We start from the raw sequence: 20,115 nt of genomic DNA, 5'->3' as shown, positions 1-20,115 counted from the left end.
CTGAGCTTGGCCCATTCTCCCTGAGAACTTTGATTTCCTATTAGGTTCCTCTAGCGTAGTGGGAGGGGGGAAGCCTGATCGTCTCACGTTCGACGGCAGGCCCCGTGTGGGACAATGGCCGGGCCCGACCTGGATACAGGCCCTTTTGTTAGCCGTGCCATTTTGTTTTTTTGCCCCTGTCTCTCTGGCAGAATACAGAGTGTTTGCATCACATGCTCATCCCCAAAGTGCACACTTTTAGATTGGGGTGGGGGACAAGGAGTAAAAAAGATAGAAAAGAGAGAGAGAGAGAGAGTGAGCGAGAGAGAGAGAGAGAGAGAGAGAGAGAGAGAGAGAGAGAGGATTATTTATATGAGTGTCTTTGCATTAGGGAACAGGGAGCATAGAAAAAACAACATTTTTTTTACTGAGAATGTTTTGTAAGCATATACTAATTAATCGAAACAGTGAAATAAAATGTAAACAGTAAGATGCAAAAGTAAACGACTCCAAAGGTTCCTGGGTTTAAACAAAGAAAACGCTTATTTTAAAATGTATTTATACAAAAGTTTACTTCCATGTTTAAACTTGACAACGAATGTACGAATATAAGTCCGAAAAAATAATGTTTTGAATAAATAGTTGGGTAAATTGTTTCGACTCTGGCCGAGTATTAAAAAAAGCATTAATACTATTAATGAATATTTATTTTACATTCAGAAAGGGAAATGAAACATTTCACTATAATTTCTTTGATTCTGTTGCTTTTAATTTAAGTGCTCTATTAGACATTGTTTTTTAAATTGTCTTTCTTTATCTTTAATAACTAGATGTGATTAAGAGAGAGTGAGTGAAGGGGGAATGGAGTGTGTCAGAGACTGTGTAATTGACTGATTGACAGGTGCAGTGAAGCAGAACTAATCTGAGAAGGAGCTGGAGGATGTGGATTGGGCATAATGACTTAATGATATGACAACAAGGGATGTAAAAGTTAACCTGCTAGATAAGATAGATAAGCACTCAAGTGTGGGAACACACTAAGAGCTTTTCCCAGTGAGATTTAGTTTATCAAATTTGTTAAAGCCCAGTACCTAAATTGTTTTATTTAATATTAGTATTTAAAGGCATGTTTTATGTGTTTTAGTTAGATAGAAATAATAATTAAAAAACTTTACTTGTAACAAATATTCTTGACTGTGGGATTGTTTGGGAGAATGCACTGAATATGAGATTAATTGTTTCTGAGACTTGTTAAATAATTACTCAGATTTCTCCACTAATTACTCAGATTTCCTGGTGTTCATGAGCTAAAATAATGCAGAAAGGGAGTTCTTTTGTGTTTGTGTTATGGTGCACACTGGTTTAGTGAGAGGGGCATTTATTTTAAGAACATCCCCCAGGCACTGACAGTCACCTCTCTATTTCTGGGTCTCCTCAATGGACTAATGTTACAGTGGTAACGATAGCTGAGTCATCCTAAGACTGAACAGTAATATTTATTTCACATAGTATCTGAGTCCTTAGGATTTCTAATAATGTAATTATTTTCTATTATCTATTATATATTTCAGATAACCATGAGTCATCTTTACAAAAACATAATAAGTCATTAACGCTACTCAATGCTGCTTTGTATATAAAACATGTCCATAAGTGCAGAGTGCAGAAAAGACTCAGAAGCTTTGTTTTTGTACCATTTTGTAGTGATCTGTGACCAGCTTTCTATATGCAAATATCAACCTTTACTTTTGTAAGGAAAACCACAAAACTGATCGCAGATCAGATTGCAGCTTCGAACTGGTGCCCCTCTTGTGGTTCTTTGATTTGTATAATTGCTTTTCTGCAACTGTGCATTGTTGGAGATCCTTGTCCAGGGATAAACAAGGGGAGCCCAGAGGAGAAATGAAAGTAGACTTATATATGTACCCCTAATTGTGCGACTTAGGGGTGGGTGATGGAAGTTTTTTGGGGTGCTTGTATTGCATTGGCCTGAAAGTGATAGCCTTGTCTCTCCCTGCCTGACCCGCTCTCTTTTACTCCGCCCACAAGATACCTGATAGTGGGGGTCTCCAGGGACCTGCACCAGGCGAGGCTTTCAGTGGCCGTGAAAGGGGAGCAAAAAAAAATGAGGGAGAGAGAGAGAGAGAGAGAGAGAGAGAGAGAGAGAGAGAGAGAGAGAGAGAGAGAGTGTGTATGTGTGTGTATGTGTGTGGGAGTGGGAGAGGGAGAGAGAGAGTAAAAAAAAATCCTAACAATGTACAGTATATATCCCTAGAGAGGGGCTAGTAGGTGAAATATTATCTGCTCAGTCACTTTACAATGGGGGCAAGAGTCCTTTAATAGATGTGGGGCCTTCACAGGTGAGTGGGTGGGACTGACAGCTCTCCACAGTCCTGTTGGAGTTAAATGAGTTCAAGGCTCCAAGCAGCAGGACCAGAGAGGGATCAGAATCCTGAAGCATCCATCTCATCCCTGTTCTTCTGAATTCTTTCTATTAAATCATTCAAAAACAATTTATTTTATCTATATTACTATAAAAAATTTATAAAATAATAACATAATCTTTGGTTCACGTCTGTCTACTATATCATACAGTGTGAGGACCATGCAAGAAAACGAGAAACATAAGACACAGTATATTGATTATAGCACCTAATATTAATTGAGCAATTGACTGTTTTGCAAATATAACACTTACAAAACTCAAAGTTTGCATACACTTTTGACATAATTTAAAGTTTGCATACATTTTTGACATTAATATATCTACTCTAAACCTATAATTAATTTACAGGACAATGATGAAGTGGTCACAAAGTGGTCAATTGTTCTACATATATACCCAACTCCAATTACTCCAGATTTATGCACTTATGAGGCAATCAACTGTAATAAAATTTCTTTAAAACAAAAGAGTCACATTAATGTGCTATGGTGTAAGTGTCCTGTAGCCATCTTAGACAGTAGTGACACACCATCAGTGGCCACACTCGGCCCCTCACACCTCAGAAGTGGCACAGCATGCTGGACGTAATCCAAGCTGTGAGGAAGTCACCGTAAAGGGTAAATACCCCTACAGTCGAGGTGTTTCCTATACATATACACACACATCCATATCCTTGCAATGAATGTAACTGAGACTCAGAGGCCATTGAACGACATTATAATTGGCCTCACCATTGTAAACTTCTGAATGGGATGGTTACCCAAGAAGCCTCATGTTGGTCTAGGTACATTTGCTTTGAACATTTTACAGACACAAAAGGTCAGCCTGAGGAGGAACAAAGATGAGAGAGCTCTGCAGTGTTCTTTCAGTTTTCCTTTGGCACTGTGAAGAAAGACAAGTGGACAATGCTGTCTAATAAACAGTTCATGCTTCCTTTTCCTTGTGCTGCAGGCTAATATTTACACTACAATCAAAGACTTTGTTTAGAAAAGACTTGTAATTTAATTGTTTTTTTTTATACAATTAACAGAATAATTTCACACTTGTAACTGTTGCTATAGTATATGACTTCTACCAAGGGATGTTATTAACTTGAACCTGCTGATATGTAATGTCATAAAATCTGAATGTCATGATCATTACATGGGAAAAAAAGTCATATGTAGCAAACACTGCACTAGATCTCATACAAGAAGACTTCCACAATGATATGTAACACTGTTCACTGTTCTACACTGATATGCATCATCAAGAGCTACAGACTGCTGTGAAAAGCTTATGCATTATTCATGCCATCATCTCATGTGACATTTTCTATTATTTTCTCTGCTTGCTCAGATAATGATCTTCCTAAAAAGGCACCAGCTTGTTTTTTTTTTTTTTACCTCTGTGGTTCATCCACAGGTGCGCTCATGCCACATGAAATTAATGTTTTATGCGGCCTCTTCAAATTTAGATCCAAACAGTCCTTTTGTTGCTGAAAGAGCAACAGATACCCAATGCAACTAGTTTGGGCTGATACACTGGACTTAAGACTTAAGACTTAGGTTCAAAGCTGTCAGAGGATATGTGAAGATGAACTTCTTGCTCCTACTGTGGTGTGACTTCCAACTTCAGTGCATCTTATCTCTTAGTGCCATGCTCTCTCTCTCTCTCTCTCTCTCTCTCTCTCTCTCTCTCTCTCTCTCTCTCTCTTTCTGCTTGTTGCTCAGGCTTGCAGCAGATGGAGAGTACGGCCTAGTTTTAGCTTTTGTTCTGATGTCCCAAGAGACTCCAAGCCCTTTTTTTTCAAACTCCTACTCTCCTTATCTCCTGTGAAATGTGGGGACTTTGCTTTTCAACAGGGGAAAGCAAAGAAACATGTACCTTGTCCATAGTTGTTTACTAAAAAATGCTGATTTTTTTATAATACCGTGCAGAATATCCAAGTGTGTATGCATATCAATTGATGCAGTAACAACAAGAATCTAAACAAAAATAAAATAATTAAGCAGGGTAGAATAATTTGAAATACTATAAAGAAACAAATAAACAGTTCATCTCACAATTACTGTATTTGTATAACAGGTCTACTGTTATGCTATTATACAACTATAATAATAAATCCCATGCACTTATGAAAACTGCAATATGGGAAACTTTGCAGTACCTGTTGATAATTTTGTTCATATTTAATGCTTACTCTACCGTATGATCAGCCCAGCTCCATAAATAATTAAATATGCAGTACAGCAGAATGGAATTCTTCGTTTAGAACAGGTTGTGCAACTCTGCTTTACACCGAATTACATTTAGTGAATAAATCTAACTGCCAAACGTCCCGCCAGAGCAAATTGTTGGCGAATAAGTGATAATACAAGATAAGAGAAGTAATAATTTCGTCTGAAAAAATATGAAGGTGGTGAATTAAATGCAGGACGCAGCGAATAGTTCAATTTTTATGAACATATGTTCTTATATATCAGATCAGATATCTAAATAGACAGCAATGCGCGCTCTGTTTACGCCCCAAAAAATAACTATTTGAAGCACGTGAGCGCTCAACAAGTTCAAGAATTGTTACGAGTAACTGCTTATGGTTTTAGAAACTCTTTTAGATTGTGTCGCCTCATTCATTCTCTTGTTCCACGCGCGCGCGCAAGGAGGGAAGGTCGAGCTGATACGTTTTTAGCCACAACGCTGATGCATGCTCAATATTTCATGAGACGTGAAACCTTAACTTATTCAGTCTCCCAGCTGTTACCACGAACAGTGCACAATTAAAACGAAGCAACACAGACGATGCAGTCGGTACATTTACATAGGAGTTTGGTGCTCGCATTGGGAGCAGAGGGGCAATTACTTAAATTACTAAGTAGTCCGTTTGCTTAACAAGAACTTGTTGTTTAAATAAACAGGTTAAGAAAACACGTGCATGTTTCAGATCATGAAAAGCATGAAAATGCTGTAGTTGTCTGGGATGCTGAAAAGAATTCGATTCATTCGACTCAATCAATTATATATTTTTCAAATCATATAAACCCACACATGCGATGTTCTTGCGGGGGTCCTTCTATATATTTGGGTTAATATCTTTGTAAAAGATTAGGTTTGGACCCTCATCTGAAAGGAAAATATTAACACACCTGAAGATCTTATAAAGACGTGCACAAAACAACCGATATTATACCGACAGCGTCAAAGTTAACACATCTGATAATGATCTTTTACTAACAATTTTGCCGCAGGTGGAAAAAAAAATGCCTCAAAACTTTAGGGTTCCGAAATTTGAGAGTATTAGTCGTTTAAACGTCGCATGTAACAGGAACAATGCACGTGCCTTCAGGCGTTCGAGGGAAGATAAAGGTATAAAAATAAAAGTTGTGAATAATTGATCACGGCGAGGGTGCACATGATATTGCCTGTTATTATCCACGTGCTGATCTGATTGGGTAAAACGCGGGGTGGGAATGTAAAAAAAAAGGCAGGTACTGAGAGCGCGCGTAGTCGTTAATAATTTGTTAGCGTTTCCAGGGAAATGTTTTTTTTTGCGATTGTGAAAGCGTAAGCGGGAAAAACTTTAGAAAAAAATTTTATGTAAAAAAAAAAAAGACACAATAAAATGTATGCAAATGTTAATCTCGAGCTTGCGCGTGAGTGTATTCGATAGAGAGAGAAAACCCTAGAGCATGCGCTGGCGAGCGTCTGCTATTTGTGAGTGCGTGCATGAGCACCTTGTGTGTAGTGCGTGTGTTTGTGTGGGTGCGCGCGCACGCGCACGCGCGTTCGCTCGAGACCCGGTGCGTATTGGCGGACGCGTGAGCGTGTGTGTCTCTGGAGTCAGGTCCTGAGGGACACGGCAGCTCGCGGTGTGTAAGGCCGCGGCGCGCTCACCAGCTGACAGCGCGTGCTACTCTAAAGACATTCAACACCGCGCGCACGGGCCTGCCAAAAGAGCGCGCGCCAATTAATATACACCGCTGCAGCGCGCTATTCTTTACGTTTAAAACTGATAATGCGGCCTTTTGAGAGCGACTGCAGGATGTAGCGACGATCTGTCTGTCGGCCACTGAAAAGACAAATAACTGCAGCGATAAATAAATGGATATAAAGGGTTGGTTGTGAATATTTATCATGTTGTAACGTACAGTAGTAGCATATGGACGGCGAGGAGCCCAGAAATATACAAGCACAGCAATTAATCTGACAACTGTTGCTCGTGCAACGTGTAGCAAATAATTTATTGCCATTAAATGTGTCGTTTTCCATTTTTCTAAACCAAATATGAAGTTATACAAGTTACAAAAACCTGAAGACATGTTTGCAAACGGCGAAATAATAATAATAATAATAATAATAATAATAATAATAATAATAATGAAAAATGTAAACGAGCATATTTAGGGTATAAAACGCATACATTCTTTCGATTGTATTATTATTATTATTATTATTATTATTATAATAATAATTATCATTATTATTATTAATATTATTATCATCATCATATTTATTATTATTATTATTATTATTATTATTATTATCATCATATTTATTATTATTGTTATTATTATTATTATTATTATTAGTAGTAGTAGTAGTAGTAGTAGTAGTAGTGGTGGTGGTGGAAGCTGTGGAGGTTGAAGTAGTTTTTGTAGTTGTATTAAGAGCAATGATACTAATTATTATTATGTTTTTATTATACATTATTAAACACTTGCTATCGGGTATCATGTTTTTTTGTGCGAAAGTAAATGATAGTAATTGATGCAACAGTAAATGATTTATCCTGCAGTTTAGCCTTTTAAAGCTTTACTCTCAGTTTTTGCGTTTCGTTTTTATTTGAGCTAAACCTTTATACGTCCAACAATGTGTTAAATGTGCATAATTATGTTTGAACCATTCGAAGAAAACTGGCAATACACTGCAGCTCTGACGTTATTTAAATGATAACTTCCACTTTCTGGTGGTTCGCGGCTTTCTGTAAGTTTTTAATCGACAGTTTTTTTTTTTTATCACTAAATTATTCAGTAAGGGGATAACTCAAACACCTAACGCTTTAAACGCTTCAGAGTCTAACACTGTTTGTTCTATTTTGTGCCATTTTTGAGTAAATATAGATTAAAATTGTTTCATAGTCAGCATGCTGAATACACCATCCCATGGCATCATCATCATCATCATCATCATCATCATCATCGTGATCATCATAACCAAAGACACGTCTTGGATTCATATAAATAGTACAATGAGCGTTTTTAGTTTCTGGTCATTTTTATTCCAAAAAATTCAAATAAGTCATAAAGCATGTGGCAAAATCTAATTTTCATAAAATAAAACATAAAAAGATAAGGCAAACGGAAATAAATTAATAAAAGACACTTTGATAGACACCGTCTTCAATCAGATGTTGAATACAAATAATAACCTCGCGTCCAAATCAAATATTCAAACTTAGGAAATGTACAAAACATCTAATGGCTATATTAAATATTATTGACAAATTGGCATTACTAGGCTAGATGAAAACAGCAGGAAAAATATCGTCCTATTACAAAGCGTGTTTCTCAAGCCTATGGCCCTTATTTAAAGTGCAAGTGAAGTTTAGAAGTTTCAAATTCATCGAGTTAAAAAAAACAACAAATAAAACCCCTTCAATCGTATTCTATAAAATTATCGCATATGGATAAACTGGGTCATATTTATTTTCGGAAGACATATTTTGCATGACATTCGGGCCCATGGCACTGCTGCGCGCGGCAGCTGATGTGGCGTGGGGAATATCGCCAATGTCACGACAAGGCAAATATATTATATTGGCGTAAACGTTACTGAAAAACATCAACAACAACAGCGTACATTATAATGGTCATGAAATCGAAATCAAGCCAACCAATTAGAACGGTGACCTATCGCAAAAGTATAGGGCGAATACAATTGACACGAAAGTTCACTATCGGTCTCCTTTCAGCGTCTCTCAAAGGCGCGTTGGCGGCTCAGCTTTAGTTCACACAGCTCGTCTTCGCTGTGCAGCTCCGCGTGTGTCTCATCCGAGTCGCTGAAGTGCGAGTGTGGTGAGAACTCCCCATCGCTCCGACTCGACCGCGGGGAGTCTTTGCTGCACTCAGAGGCGGACTTGTCCGTTCCGAGCGACACAAACGCGTCTTCCTCGTACTGGAACGAAACCCCGGCGAGCTGCACGGAAAACGAGTTTGGTGATCTCTCTCCTCCGTAGACGGGCGGCAATACGTCACCATTACGCGCGTCATCGTCTGCGCCGGGAGCACGCAGCAAGTCGTTCAGCGCGTTGATGTAGATCTGTGCCATCTGGAGCGTCTCGTACTTGGACAGCTTCTTCTCGTTGTCGAAGGAGGGGATGACGCTGCGCAGCTCGTCGAAGGCGTGGTTCAGGCCGTGCATGCGCCGGCGCTCGCGCGCGTTCGCCGCCATGCGTCTCTGCTTCTGCACCACGTTGGCGGTCTTGCTGGTCGGGGCGCGCTGTCTGCCCTCATCCGGCCGCGCCGCTCCCTTGAGGCGGCACAGCTCGCGCACACGAACGGCGCCCCCCACCCTTGCGCCCTTGCTGCTTAAGTGCGAACCGGACACGCCCTCCGCGCTCGAGGAGCCCGAGCTGTGCGCCGGGTATTCCGCGTGCGCGGGAGCGAGCCAAGCGCGTGCGTCCCCGCCGTCTATCAGCGCCAAAGCGAGCGGAAAGTGCTCCCCTCGCCCCGCGTCCGATTCCACCGCCGTCCGCGCGTCTTCGCACGAGCTGCCCATGACGTCCATTTGCTTGTGGTTTGCACGTCACGTCGGTAACGAAGTTTAAAAAAAGGTACGAAGAAACGGTGAGTGCGTGTGAGGTGACGGGGGGTGGGGGTCTCTGGTCTCCTTCCTGCACCTGTTACACGTACTCCGTCCACAGGAGGATTTCTTTACTATGGGTCTCTATGCGACGCGCCGGTTTTAAAAGCGGCACGCGCCTGGAAGCCCCCCTTCTCAAGCAGGTCGCGTGGCGCTTTGACCAATAAGAGCACTCGGGGCAGGCGCGTGTGCCCGACCAATGAGAAAGCCGCAGAGAACCCGAGACTCGTTATTATGTCCAAACTTTTTTTTTATAGTACCGCTGCTTGTTTAACTGGAGTGTGATTATCACAATAGGTTGTCCCACAGGACGCGCGCAGAAAGGTGCAGGAATGTGGAGAGCGCGAGCAGGGTGCAAAACACACACACAGGCGTGTGTTCCACAGTGCAGCTGGCATGGGCATGCAATACACTCCAAGTGAAGAAAGGACTAATGGGACATGCTGTTCAAAATTTACTGTCCACTTCTTGAAATGTTTACGTACCGCAAATACGCATTCAAACCATCACACTTTTTTTTTTACACGTTTCCCTTTTCTTGAACAGATTTTTTTTAATCCAATTTCATAAAAGTTTATCTTTAAAAAGCGAATACATTATTTTACTAAAGTCTATTTTAAAAGAATAACTATTGTTTAATAAATGAATCATCAATCCGATGCAACTATGTATCAAGGGAATTAAGTAATATATTTTTTAGCTATTTTCTTTGGAATTTAAATAATAAAAAAATCACATGAATATATATATATATATATATATATATATATATATATATATATATATATATATATATATATATATATATCACCGATTTTGACACCTTATATAGTTTCTTTTTGCATGCGGACAATCCAACACTTCCCTTTCGAGCCGTGAATGTTACAACCGTCTCAGGTTTCTTTTTCTTTAGAACAAGTTCTTTTGATTAGACTTAAGAAACGCCCTGTTATGCAAAAGGTGTCTAAGGGATGAAACATAAAGCGCAGCGTTGGCGTTTACTGTCCTGTGCACTAAACAGTGAAACAAAAAATAACAGCAGACAAAGTAGCACTACTACTACTACTACTAGTTGTATAGTGGTAGTAGTATTAGTAGTAAAAATACTAATACTAATAATAATATTCATCATCATCATCATCATCATCATCATCATCATCATCATTTCTGTTCAGCCATCTGTATATTATGTTCATAGTACATATATATTTATCTGTATATTATGTTCATAGTACATACACATCTGTAAATTACTGTTTATAGTCCTATAATACCATTTAATTTAATTTATGTAAATCATGTTATCACTGTATATCCTGCACTTGCTGTTATTGCACTCTGGTTAGACACCAACTGCATTTCGTTGCCTTGTACATGTGTAATGACAATAAAGTTGAATCTAATCTAATCTAATCATCATCAATATCATCATCATCAATACATGTAACACAGGCTACAATCGAATTTTTATTCTAATACTACTACTACTACTAATAATAGTAATAATAACGATAATGATAAGCATAATGATGATGATGATAAACGATCAATAGTCTTAAAATCTAATTGTAATAATGTTTTTAAATAAAACCCAAATGTACAGAATTATTACATTCTTTTATAAACATAAGAAAACCATGAATTAAAAATGTCCCATTTTATTTGCACTGCTGAAGGCGACTTTGTGATAAAAAGGAAAAAAAAAACAAATGTGACCATTTATCTATTACACTGCCCTCATCTCTTGTTCTGATATCTAATAACACATTCCGAACGCAAAAACATGTATATCTGTACTGAACTGTCTGTACTTCAAAAAAAGAATTTGAAGAGATGGAATAAGAGGCGCGATACATGGCGCATTTCCGACGCTGGACCTTTGTGTTGGATGTATTCATGAAACCGTGGCGCCTGAGCGCGCTGAGCCGGAGCCGCATCCAGTCAGCCTGCGTGTCTTGGAAGAGTTCCTAAAGCAAACAACAGGTTGGATATGGTTGCTGCCGATTATTAAAGTGTCTCGGGGACAAAGGGGACTCTATGTTCCATTGGACACGCCAGGGGGACTCTTTGGACAGAAGACACACACTGGGGCTTCAGCGCGAGCGAGTCTGCGTGCTGCATTCTTTATTCCTGTCTCCCGGGAAACGCCCACATATCGCTTATCTGATAAAAAAAAAGACACACACACACACACACACACACACACACACACACAGACACCCCACACACACACCACCAACACCAACAGCAGCAAACAATAACAAAGTTCCAACTGTATGAAGGAAAACTTTTTCGATTTCCATAAAAAAATAGATGGAACATGTCTAACTTTTTAGAGTGAATCTAAATTTTAAGTTGCATTAATAATCTAAAATAAGATTCAGAAATTTTCTGATCCTTGATCCCAGACTTCTATTTAAAGATATTTATTAGCTGTAAAAGGTCAGAATGCGCTCTGTTCGGGCTTTAGTAATATAAACCCCCAGGTAGGTTAGACTAAGGTACTTCTCACAACCAACCCAAAGCACCTTACATGCGCCCTCCAGTGGACACTGAACATGTTGCAACAGGACCTGCTATAATATTGCAGGAAAGAGGCAGGGACCAGAGGAAACATCTATTTAAACCATGGCAATAAACTTTCAATGTTACTTGATAAAATAAACTGTTATATAATCAAATTTAATGTTAACATTTTTGGATTACAAAAGTGTTGTATTACTATTACATCACTCATATTTTACTTTTACTAGACCACAATTCCACCTGAATTGAAGAATAAAAACCTAAAGCAAGAAACTGTAATTGGCATTAAGGCTCTGTTAACTGTGAAAGTTTACGTTTTAAGGCATGCTCACACTTTTGTCCACACCGTATTTTTGCATGCTGTGGCTTTTTACATAATTATTATATTGGTTTAATTTTATAGTACAATATTTACCGTATTTAAATTTCACCTCAAGACCTGTGGGTAATTAGGACCAAATCCTGTCAAGCCATTTATCCACCTGGGATAAAGAATGTTGCTAAGGCCCTAGCAATCATTTTGATCTTTGTTGTTTATGTGGATTTGTCTAGTGTCTAAAGTGTTTAGCAATTTTGTGTCTCTTCCATTATTTTATCTACAGACATTTTGCAGACAATTTATGTACTGGACCATTCAGCATGGTTCAGCTTAGCAAAACAAATTTCACATGATCGCTATCATTATTGCAGATACAATTATTGAGCCAAACTGGGTTATATGTCCATGAAAAAGCCGACCATTTCTACCATTAAAAAAGCCTACCATTCTCACATATGTAATGAAGTCAATATATTGCCTTTTTTCATTTGTAGATGTTGGGCAGTGTTCTTTATTTCCCGTGTTCCTAATTCTTTTTTAACTAAAATGTAATAAGTAAACTAATTTGTAAAATAATGAAAGATCTGATCAATTCATTTTTTGGTCATTTTTATTCTGGATTATGTGCATTATTATTATTATTATTATTATTATTATTATTATTATTATTATTATTATTATTATTATTATCATCTTTGGTCCAATCACATTCTGTATTTATGATACTATGAATTATGAATTTCAACCACATGTTTAAAAATTGGATTCAGAGGATGATGATTACAGACCAGCAGTAGAGACTTTCAACCAGTTGTTGACTACTGGATGATGATAATTTTTCTTTGCATGTAATTTTGCTAATATGAGTGGCAAGTCTACAGCACATAGATGAGAAATATTTTTTGGAGCAAGGTGGCAATACAAACAAGAAAAAAAAGATTTGATTTTAGATTTGACAAAGCGGAAAGCCTCAAGAGAATACTAGAAAGGAAAAAAAAACATATTTCAACAATATGGAAGGCTAGGGAATGAGGAGTCAGAGTGGGATGAGAAGAACATTGAATTAACTGATCCTGGGATAAAGGGCTTAGAAGATAGAGGAGCAATGTCCAGCTAGGATAGAAGCAAAACTGCACATTTTTAGGGAAGCATTAATCACTAAGTTGTTAGTCATAATGTTTAATATATTTTTATCATACTGTGTTTGTATTCAACAGTCTAAACAAAAGAACTACCAAGACAAAAAAATATCTGCATCTTAAATGAAGGCAAATTCCTCAAACAATCAGCCACATCGGTAAAACCACTGACAGCTAAAGTGAAAACCACTGATCATCTTTCTAATAACACCTCTTAAGGGGTAGCAAGTGAACAGTCAGTTCTGAAATTTGTAGGGAAAGATGTAGAGATGCAGAGAAACATGAAAAATGGGAAACTATGACAAGAACCAGATTGTGATGACTAAACTAGAGCAACTTCAAAACAGCAGCTGAAAAGAACAGTATGAATGGTTATTAAATATCAAAAGTGGTCTGAGAAAAGATAACTGGTGAAACCCTGAATGGGGTAAGGGCACCCAAATGTCATTGAAGTTTGTGGGAAGCAAAAGCGAACCTGTCTGATATCATCGTCGACCTATTGCAGAAAGATTTGCTGACAATGTTTATGACAGAAAGCTGTCAGAACACACTTTGCATCTCAGCTTCTTGTGTATAGAGCCACAAAGCTGTAGACAAGTCAGAGTTCTTCTTGTGAACCATGCCCACCATAAGCACTTTAAATGGGCCTGGACCAGAACTGGACCATAGAACAATGGACGAAGGTGGCCTTGTTTATTGAATCATGTTTTTGTGTTCTTTCCTGAGGAGGAGATGGCACCACTATGCATTAGACCAACTTTGTGGCAATGGTATGTCCAAATAACTGGCCTCTTTCAACAGGTTAAATGCAAATGGTTCAAGGTGACTTGTCCTTCATACTCCTCAATCCATTCAATCATCTCTGGGAAATGTTAGACAAACAAGTTAAAATCATTAAGGCCCCACTTTACAACTTACAGAATCTGCTGCAAACATATTGGGGACAGATACCACAGGATACCTTTAGAAGTCTTATAGAGTTCATGCCTTGATGCATCAGAGCTGATTAAGTGGCACAAGTGGGATCTATAGAATATTAAATGTTGAATATACTTTACACATATAGGCTTTTAAGGAAGTGTTACTAAACACTGCATGCAGTATGTTTCACCTTCAATCAACTTTTAGTAGACATTTAACAAACTATCAACTGAATAGGACAGCTCAGAGACATCTTACTGGCAATTACTGAAATTATTTGATAAAGTATTAAATACAATAAAATGCAATCACCAAATGAAGGCAAAATATAGTCTACATTGTTAATCATAAGTGAAGTGTTTTTTTAAGGCAGTCAAAATGGAAAGCCAATAAGGAAAACATTTTACAATAATATTCGGCAATGTTGGTATTAATCAAGCAATATCAAAACAAAACTAGCAACAATCGCTTCAAACATATGCAGTCAACCCAATCACATGATCATGTGAGCTATGAACAATATAAAGATAAATGAATGTAAATGAAGGTATTTTTAAAGTATAACCAATATATTTATATAATCAAGAATGATGAGCCAAGAACTTGGCCTTTTGAAGTGCTGCGGGTGGTGAGACTGGAGGGGGTTGTACATGCACTACGTAAATGTGGCTCTTCTCTCTTCACTCAAGCATGATACGACGGGTTGCTGTGCTATTCACAGTGTGCCAGAGGGCATGACGCCTGGTGCACACGCTCAGTGATCATCCAAACCAGTTCGCACTTTCGACCACACTACCTGGGGTGTGGTGTAGAAACCATTGCATCTGAAATTGAGAATCTTGTCTTTTGCATTAATCAAATAACTGTAAAATAGCAACAATGAACCAAGAGGACACCAGTTACTGATGAAACTAGTTATTCTAATAAAATTCCAAAACAGTGGCTAAAATGAGTCCTCTGATACAGCAAAGAAAATTAAACCCACTGTAGAAAACATGTTTATTAGACAAATTATACACAGAAAGCTTTGCCACTTGTAACAGAGGCCTCAGTTTGTTCCATTAGAATAATATGCAACACATACAACAAAATAGGCCTATATTAAATACTGTACATTAAAATTGGTTGAAAATGATCAAGGAACTCCTGTACATACTATGTAAGAAATAAAAAATGTTACAGGCTTAGCAAGTCTTACATGTGTTTTTTTTTCATTTGGAAAAGGACTTTCATTCTTACTCATGAATCCATAACTCAAAAAAGAAATGAAGTTAAAATGTGACTAAAATCGAAAGCTTAATCTTTGTCTTATCAGAGGGATTCTGGGTAATTAAGTTAGTGTAATGATGACTAATGCAATGCAAGGCTTTAATGTTAAACTCTATATCTTCATTAATTCAACAAAAATTATCTTCATGTAAAATATACATTTTACTGTCTCTTTATTTTATACTAAATAAAAATCTTTAATTTGATACTAAATAAAAACTTTTCCTATTGTCATTCATAGCTTAAGAAAAGTACATCTAGAATGCTGTCATCAAAACACTGTTGCTTTTCTCTACACACAACATTTGCGAATTAGTCTGAGGAAAACAAACTGAAAGCTTGTTCTAAACAACTAACATTAGTCATATTAATACAATGTTAGTGAAATCAGTTTGAATGTATTTAATGTTTTTGTATTTTTTGTATTTTTTGTATTTTTTTAACTTCTCAAAATGTGTCTTTTTTGAACCTGTCATCACACATTGATGGCCTTGTTTGAACAATTAGCACTTTTAAAAAAGTTAGATAAATATTACCCCTTACAGTTTATGAAAGGAAATAGAAAGTTATTTCAAATAATTCCCCAAAATGGGCTGTCTTGTCTGTACCTTCAGATGGCCTGGTGTCAGTTTAAAGACACATGAAGAATTATAAAGAGCATTTCGTCTTGACTATAACACCTAATAGTAAGATGATGGCACTAAAGCAATCTGAAATATTATATATATATATATATATATATATATATATATGAAACAAAATACAACCTGCACTTATCCTTTTTTTTCATGTTGTTTAAACTTTCTGATCACAGACATTCCACACAAAATGATTTTTCTATTTTCAAAAAAAAAAAAAAAAACTAAATAAAACACATGTAGAGGCCTCATTTGCATTTGTCCTTCTATGCTTTAACTTTGTTGATGTATATTTTTTTCATTAAATCTTTCTCTTATACATTGTCCAGTGTGTAAGTGAAAAAGAGACGTCACAGCCAGACGTAAGGATGTCAGAAGATCAGTCTGTATGTCTGGAACTCAGGTGCAGTGTAGAGCAGCAGAAGGACTTTATTCTCTAGCTACTGACACCCGGCTCACCATAACACATAGCTGAGCAGTGACCAGCATGAACTGCGAACCAGACAAGATTTTTCAAATAAGCCTCAAGTTATTGCAGGTCTGTAGGTCAGTCTGCAAAATGCAGTATTATTTTTTTCCCTTTTTTGTCTGGAAACCAAACGAAAACAAAAGAAATGTAAACATCCCATGATTTTATATCTTTTAGATTAGTCATTTAAATCTCTCCCCATAGAGCTAATTCCCAAAATTCCATGTGAAAAAATGAAGGCAAAGTCATGTTTACACAAGAGATCTCCCAACAATCACGACGACAATAATGAAATTTATCATCATCCTCAACAGGTAGGTGAGTTCAGGCAGGACGAGCACCCCCAACAGCAAAACTAAAAAGCAGAGCTTTTTCAAAAGCAAAAAGGGACAACAAAAAAAAAAGAAGACAGGTATTTACATTTGGATCTTTTTTGTGTGTATTCCCTCATATGGAGGTGCCCCGGTCTGGGTCGTTGCCATAGCTGAAGCTTGGGGTTGGTGTGGGCTGGTATGGGATGCTAGACATGGTCTTGATGGGGCTGCGGAAGAACCCTCCATTGGGTGCGCGCTGCCTGAAGGGCCCGGCGCCAGTCCGCTGGTCGGGCATGGCGCCGAAAGCAAAGCCGGATGCTGCCTTGGCAGAAAGGCTGCGACTCAGTGTCTGGATCTGTTCGGGGATGAAGGTGGTGGTGGTTATGTGTGTGTTACGGAAATCACTGATCTGCTCCAGGGCCTGGCGTGCCGCTGGCAGTGAGTCCATGTCCAGTGGAGTCAGATCCATTGAAGAGGTGGAAAACTGCTTGTGCGGGCTCTCGTCCTCTGTGCACAGGCTATTCACGCGCCGGTGGAGGTGCTCCAGGTCGATCTCCTTGTCATCCTGAGACGAAGGGAGAAAAGGTGGAGTGGAAAAAGTGGGGGAAAAGAGAGAGAGAGAGACAGAGAGAGAGACAGAGATAGAGAGGCAAAGAAAAAGAAAGAAGGAGGTGGGGTGAGGGTTGTTACAGGAGCAGAGGACAGAAGAAGTAAGGGGTATAAAAGTGAGGAAAGTGGGGGTACGGTCAGAGGAGTAGAAGTATAGGTGAATGTGTTAGTGTGAAACAAAGCAGTGTGGCAAAAAGAGACGAAGGTTAGCAGATAAGGAAGATGTGAATGAATATAGAGATGAGTAAAGAATAAGGCAAAATTAAGTCATGTGTGATTATAAACATGGGAATAGGAGTGAAAAGACAGGGTAGTGATATGTAATGCAAGTTTTGGGTTGCAATGTGAGCAGCAAGAGTGAATAGATATGGGGAAGAAAAAAGTACAGATGAACTGTAGTAACAAAGGCAAATGGGTATTTTTGCAATGGGATCAAGCATTGTGTAACATATTACCGTAATTTCTGGACTAAAAAGCGTACCCATATATAAGACGCACCCACTGAATTTTACATATTTTTATTTTGAACATAAATAAGCCACACCTGTCTATAAGTCTACACTGAAACTAATGAACTTTACACAGGCTTTATAAAAGACACGTTACACACGTGTAACGGGTGAAATATGTTGCGCTTCCTTTAGGAGCATAGCGGTATTTTGGGAATAGCCTGCCACTGCATTTTTCGGGTGTGTGCAAGACGAGGATTATGTCCTTATTATTTTCTGATGCTCATTTCTAAGTTTCTTTGACTAACCCGTAACACTGTTGCAAAGAAAAATAAAAAAACACGAGTTTTGGAAACCTGTCTGTGCTTATATGATTTCTGTTGCAACTGGAGTTAGTGAGCTCTCCCTTCACCCAGACTCAACGCGTTACAACGGCTTGTATCTAAACAGTAGCCTACCAAGAAAGTCATTGTTCACGGTCTTCCTCCTTCGTTTAACAACAATTTCTCTTGGGAGTTTATCTTTTTGGCATCGTCATGCGTTTAAAAAAAAGAGTTTTTTCTCCCTATGCCGTGCAGCTCAGAACACAGGTGAGGTGCATTTTTTCGTTTCCGTTTGGAAATTTTATTGGTCTAATGTTATGGGGCTCAGTTTTTGGCTTGAAGTTTGTGAAACCGGGAAAAACCCAGGAAAAATTCACAAATAAGCCGCTTCGTTGTTTAAGCCGCAGGGTTCAAAATGTGGGAAAAAAGTAGCGGCTTATAGTCCGAAAAATACGGTACAATTAATGGGACAACTCTACATGAAAACTGTAGTTTAAAAAATTCTAAACATTTATGCTATTATTACATCAGCACCAAAATCTATTATTAACTCAATTCAAATGACTAAATATCAAAATGTGTCCAGATGATTACATCTCACACATTAGTTGAAGGCTATTTATTCTACCCATAGCCAGAAAAACACAAATGTACAACCTTGGAAGCTTTCCAATTTGATAAAAAACCTGACTGCCAAACAAACACAAACCCTTCTTGTCCTTGACTGTTTTGTATTTTGATGGATTGTATCATTTGTTTCTTTTCTTGTTCACAGAGATTAGGACATGTAGAAAGAGTTTTTAAATCTCTTATCTGATGTTGCCAGATGTTAATATTAATGCCAATAAATTGAATAAAGTTGCTTATTAGTATTCCCTAATAAACTGAATAAATGTTTTCGATCATCTCAGAATTATATAAATAGTTTTTCCTTAATCATGCTCCACATCCAAGAACATGAAATGTCATCGTATCTGAAATTAGCGTTCATTGAGAGCAGAAATGCTGCTGGCAGCAGAAACCTGATAGGAAAGATGTAGGGACAAATGTAGAGGGTGCTTATCTATATTTGACCATATAGACCTACAGTAGAGAGGTTGTCAACTAAAGGGGCTTATAGTATGGTGAAAGAGCAAAAAAGAGGAAGTACGGGGATCCATTTATATTTTATGCTCATGTTGTTTGTCCCTGTACATGTCCATGTGTGCATTTGTGTTAAAATAAATGTTAATAAAAAACAAGGCAACTTTGCTAGCATACACAGTCTATGCCAATGAGGATGCAACAAGCCTTGTCAGCACAATTATTTCCCAAAGTGAAGACCATGGAAAATAAATTATACTGTCCATTATAAGAATACCATTTAACTGCTTTAAGGAAAAAAAAAATCATTTATGATTATCTGGAAGCAAGACATTGATGAGCCTCATGAATCTAAGCAGCAGATTTTTTTTATTTCAGTGATGTAGTTTCTCTGGTGTGCTCTAATTTATCTTTTGTCAGCTAGTTAAAAGTAACATTCATATCTGTTCCAGCATCAAATGTTTCTATTTAGCACCAGTCTAAATGTTTTAGTCAGCGTTCTTAACTTAAAATGTTATATTTCAACAGACTTATTGACCTCTAATCGGTTTCCATAGAAGCCTGTCTGGCACTTCCCCAACAATTATGCCTTTCCAAAAGATTTGTGTGTAGTATTCGAGATCCTGTATTTTGATTTTAAATTTCAACTGTCAATGCACAATCACCACGGTATATTAGCTACTTGTTGAACTTTCAAGAACATCTAAATACATTCACTTGTCTAAAATGATCAATCACCCTGAATAGTGAAACCCCTGAAAATCCTTTCTCAAAAAGCAAGCTGTGTTTTT

The 20,115-nt window shown here is 37.9% G+C and overlaps 2 protein-coding genes across 5 annotated transcripts in view; both read right to left on the bottom strand.

Annotated features, from left to right (window-relative positions):
- Nucleotides 1-7,683: 7,683 nt before the first annotated feature.
- On the bottom strand, nucleotides 7,684-9,777 carry atoh1a (atonal bHLH transcription factor 1a). The gene has a single exon (XM_046871800.1). The coding sequence runs from the start codon at nucleotides 9,188-9,190 to the stop codon at nucleotides 8,372-8,374; it is 819 nt and encodes a 272-aa protein (XP_046727756.1). The 5' UTR covers nucleotides 9,191-9,777; the 3' UTR covers nucleotides 7,684-8,371.
- Nucleotides 9,778-15,155: 5,378 nt separating this feature from the next.
- grid2 (glutamate receptor, ionotropic, delta 2) overlaps nucleotides 15,156-20,115 on the bottom strand; it is a 464,217-nt gene continuing 459,257 nt past the window's right edge. For 2 of the 4 annotated variants that reach the window (XM_046871161.1, XM_046871163.1), the window contains one exon: nucleotides 15,156-17,425. In XM_046871161.1, the coding sequence (XP_046727117.1) occupies nucleotides 16,994-17,425 (432 nt within the window). In that variant the 3' untranslated portion in view covers nucleotides 15,156-16,993. The remainder of the gene's footprint in view (nucleotides 17,426-20,115) is intronic. The other 2 variants (XM_046871162.1, XR_006928288.1) reach the window with 2 other exon arrangements.

Source organism: Silurus meridionalis, chromosome 17 (genome assembly GCF_014805685.1).
Source record: "Silurus meridionalis isolate SWU-2019-XX chromosome 17, ASM1480568v1, whole genome shotgun sequence".
Classification (NCBI taxonomy): domain Eukaryota; kingdom Metazoa; phylum Chordata; class Actinopteri; order Siluriformes; family Siluridae; genus Silurus; species Silurus meridionalis.
Note: the sequence above shows the minus strand (reverse complement) of the source record. Positions and strands in the feature narration are given on the sequence as shown.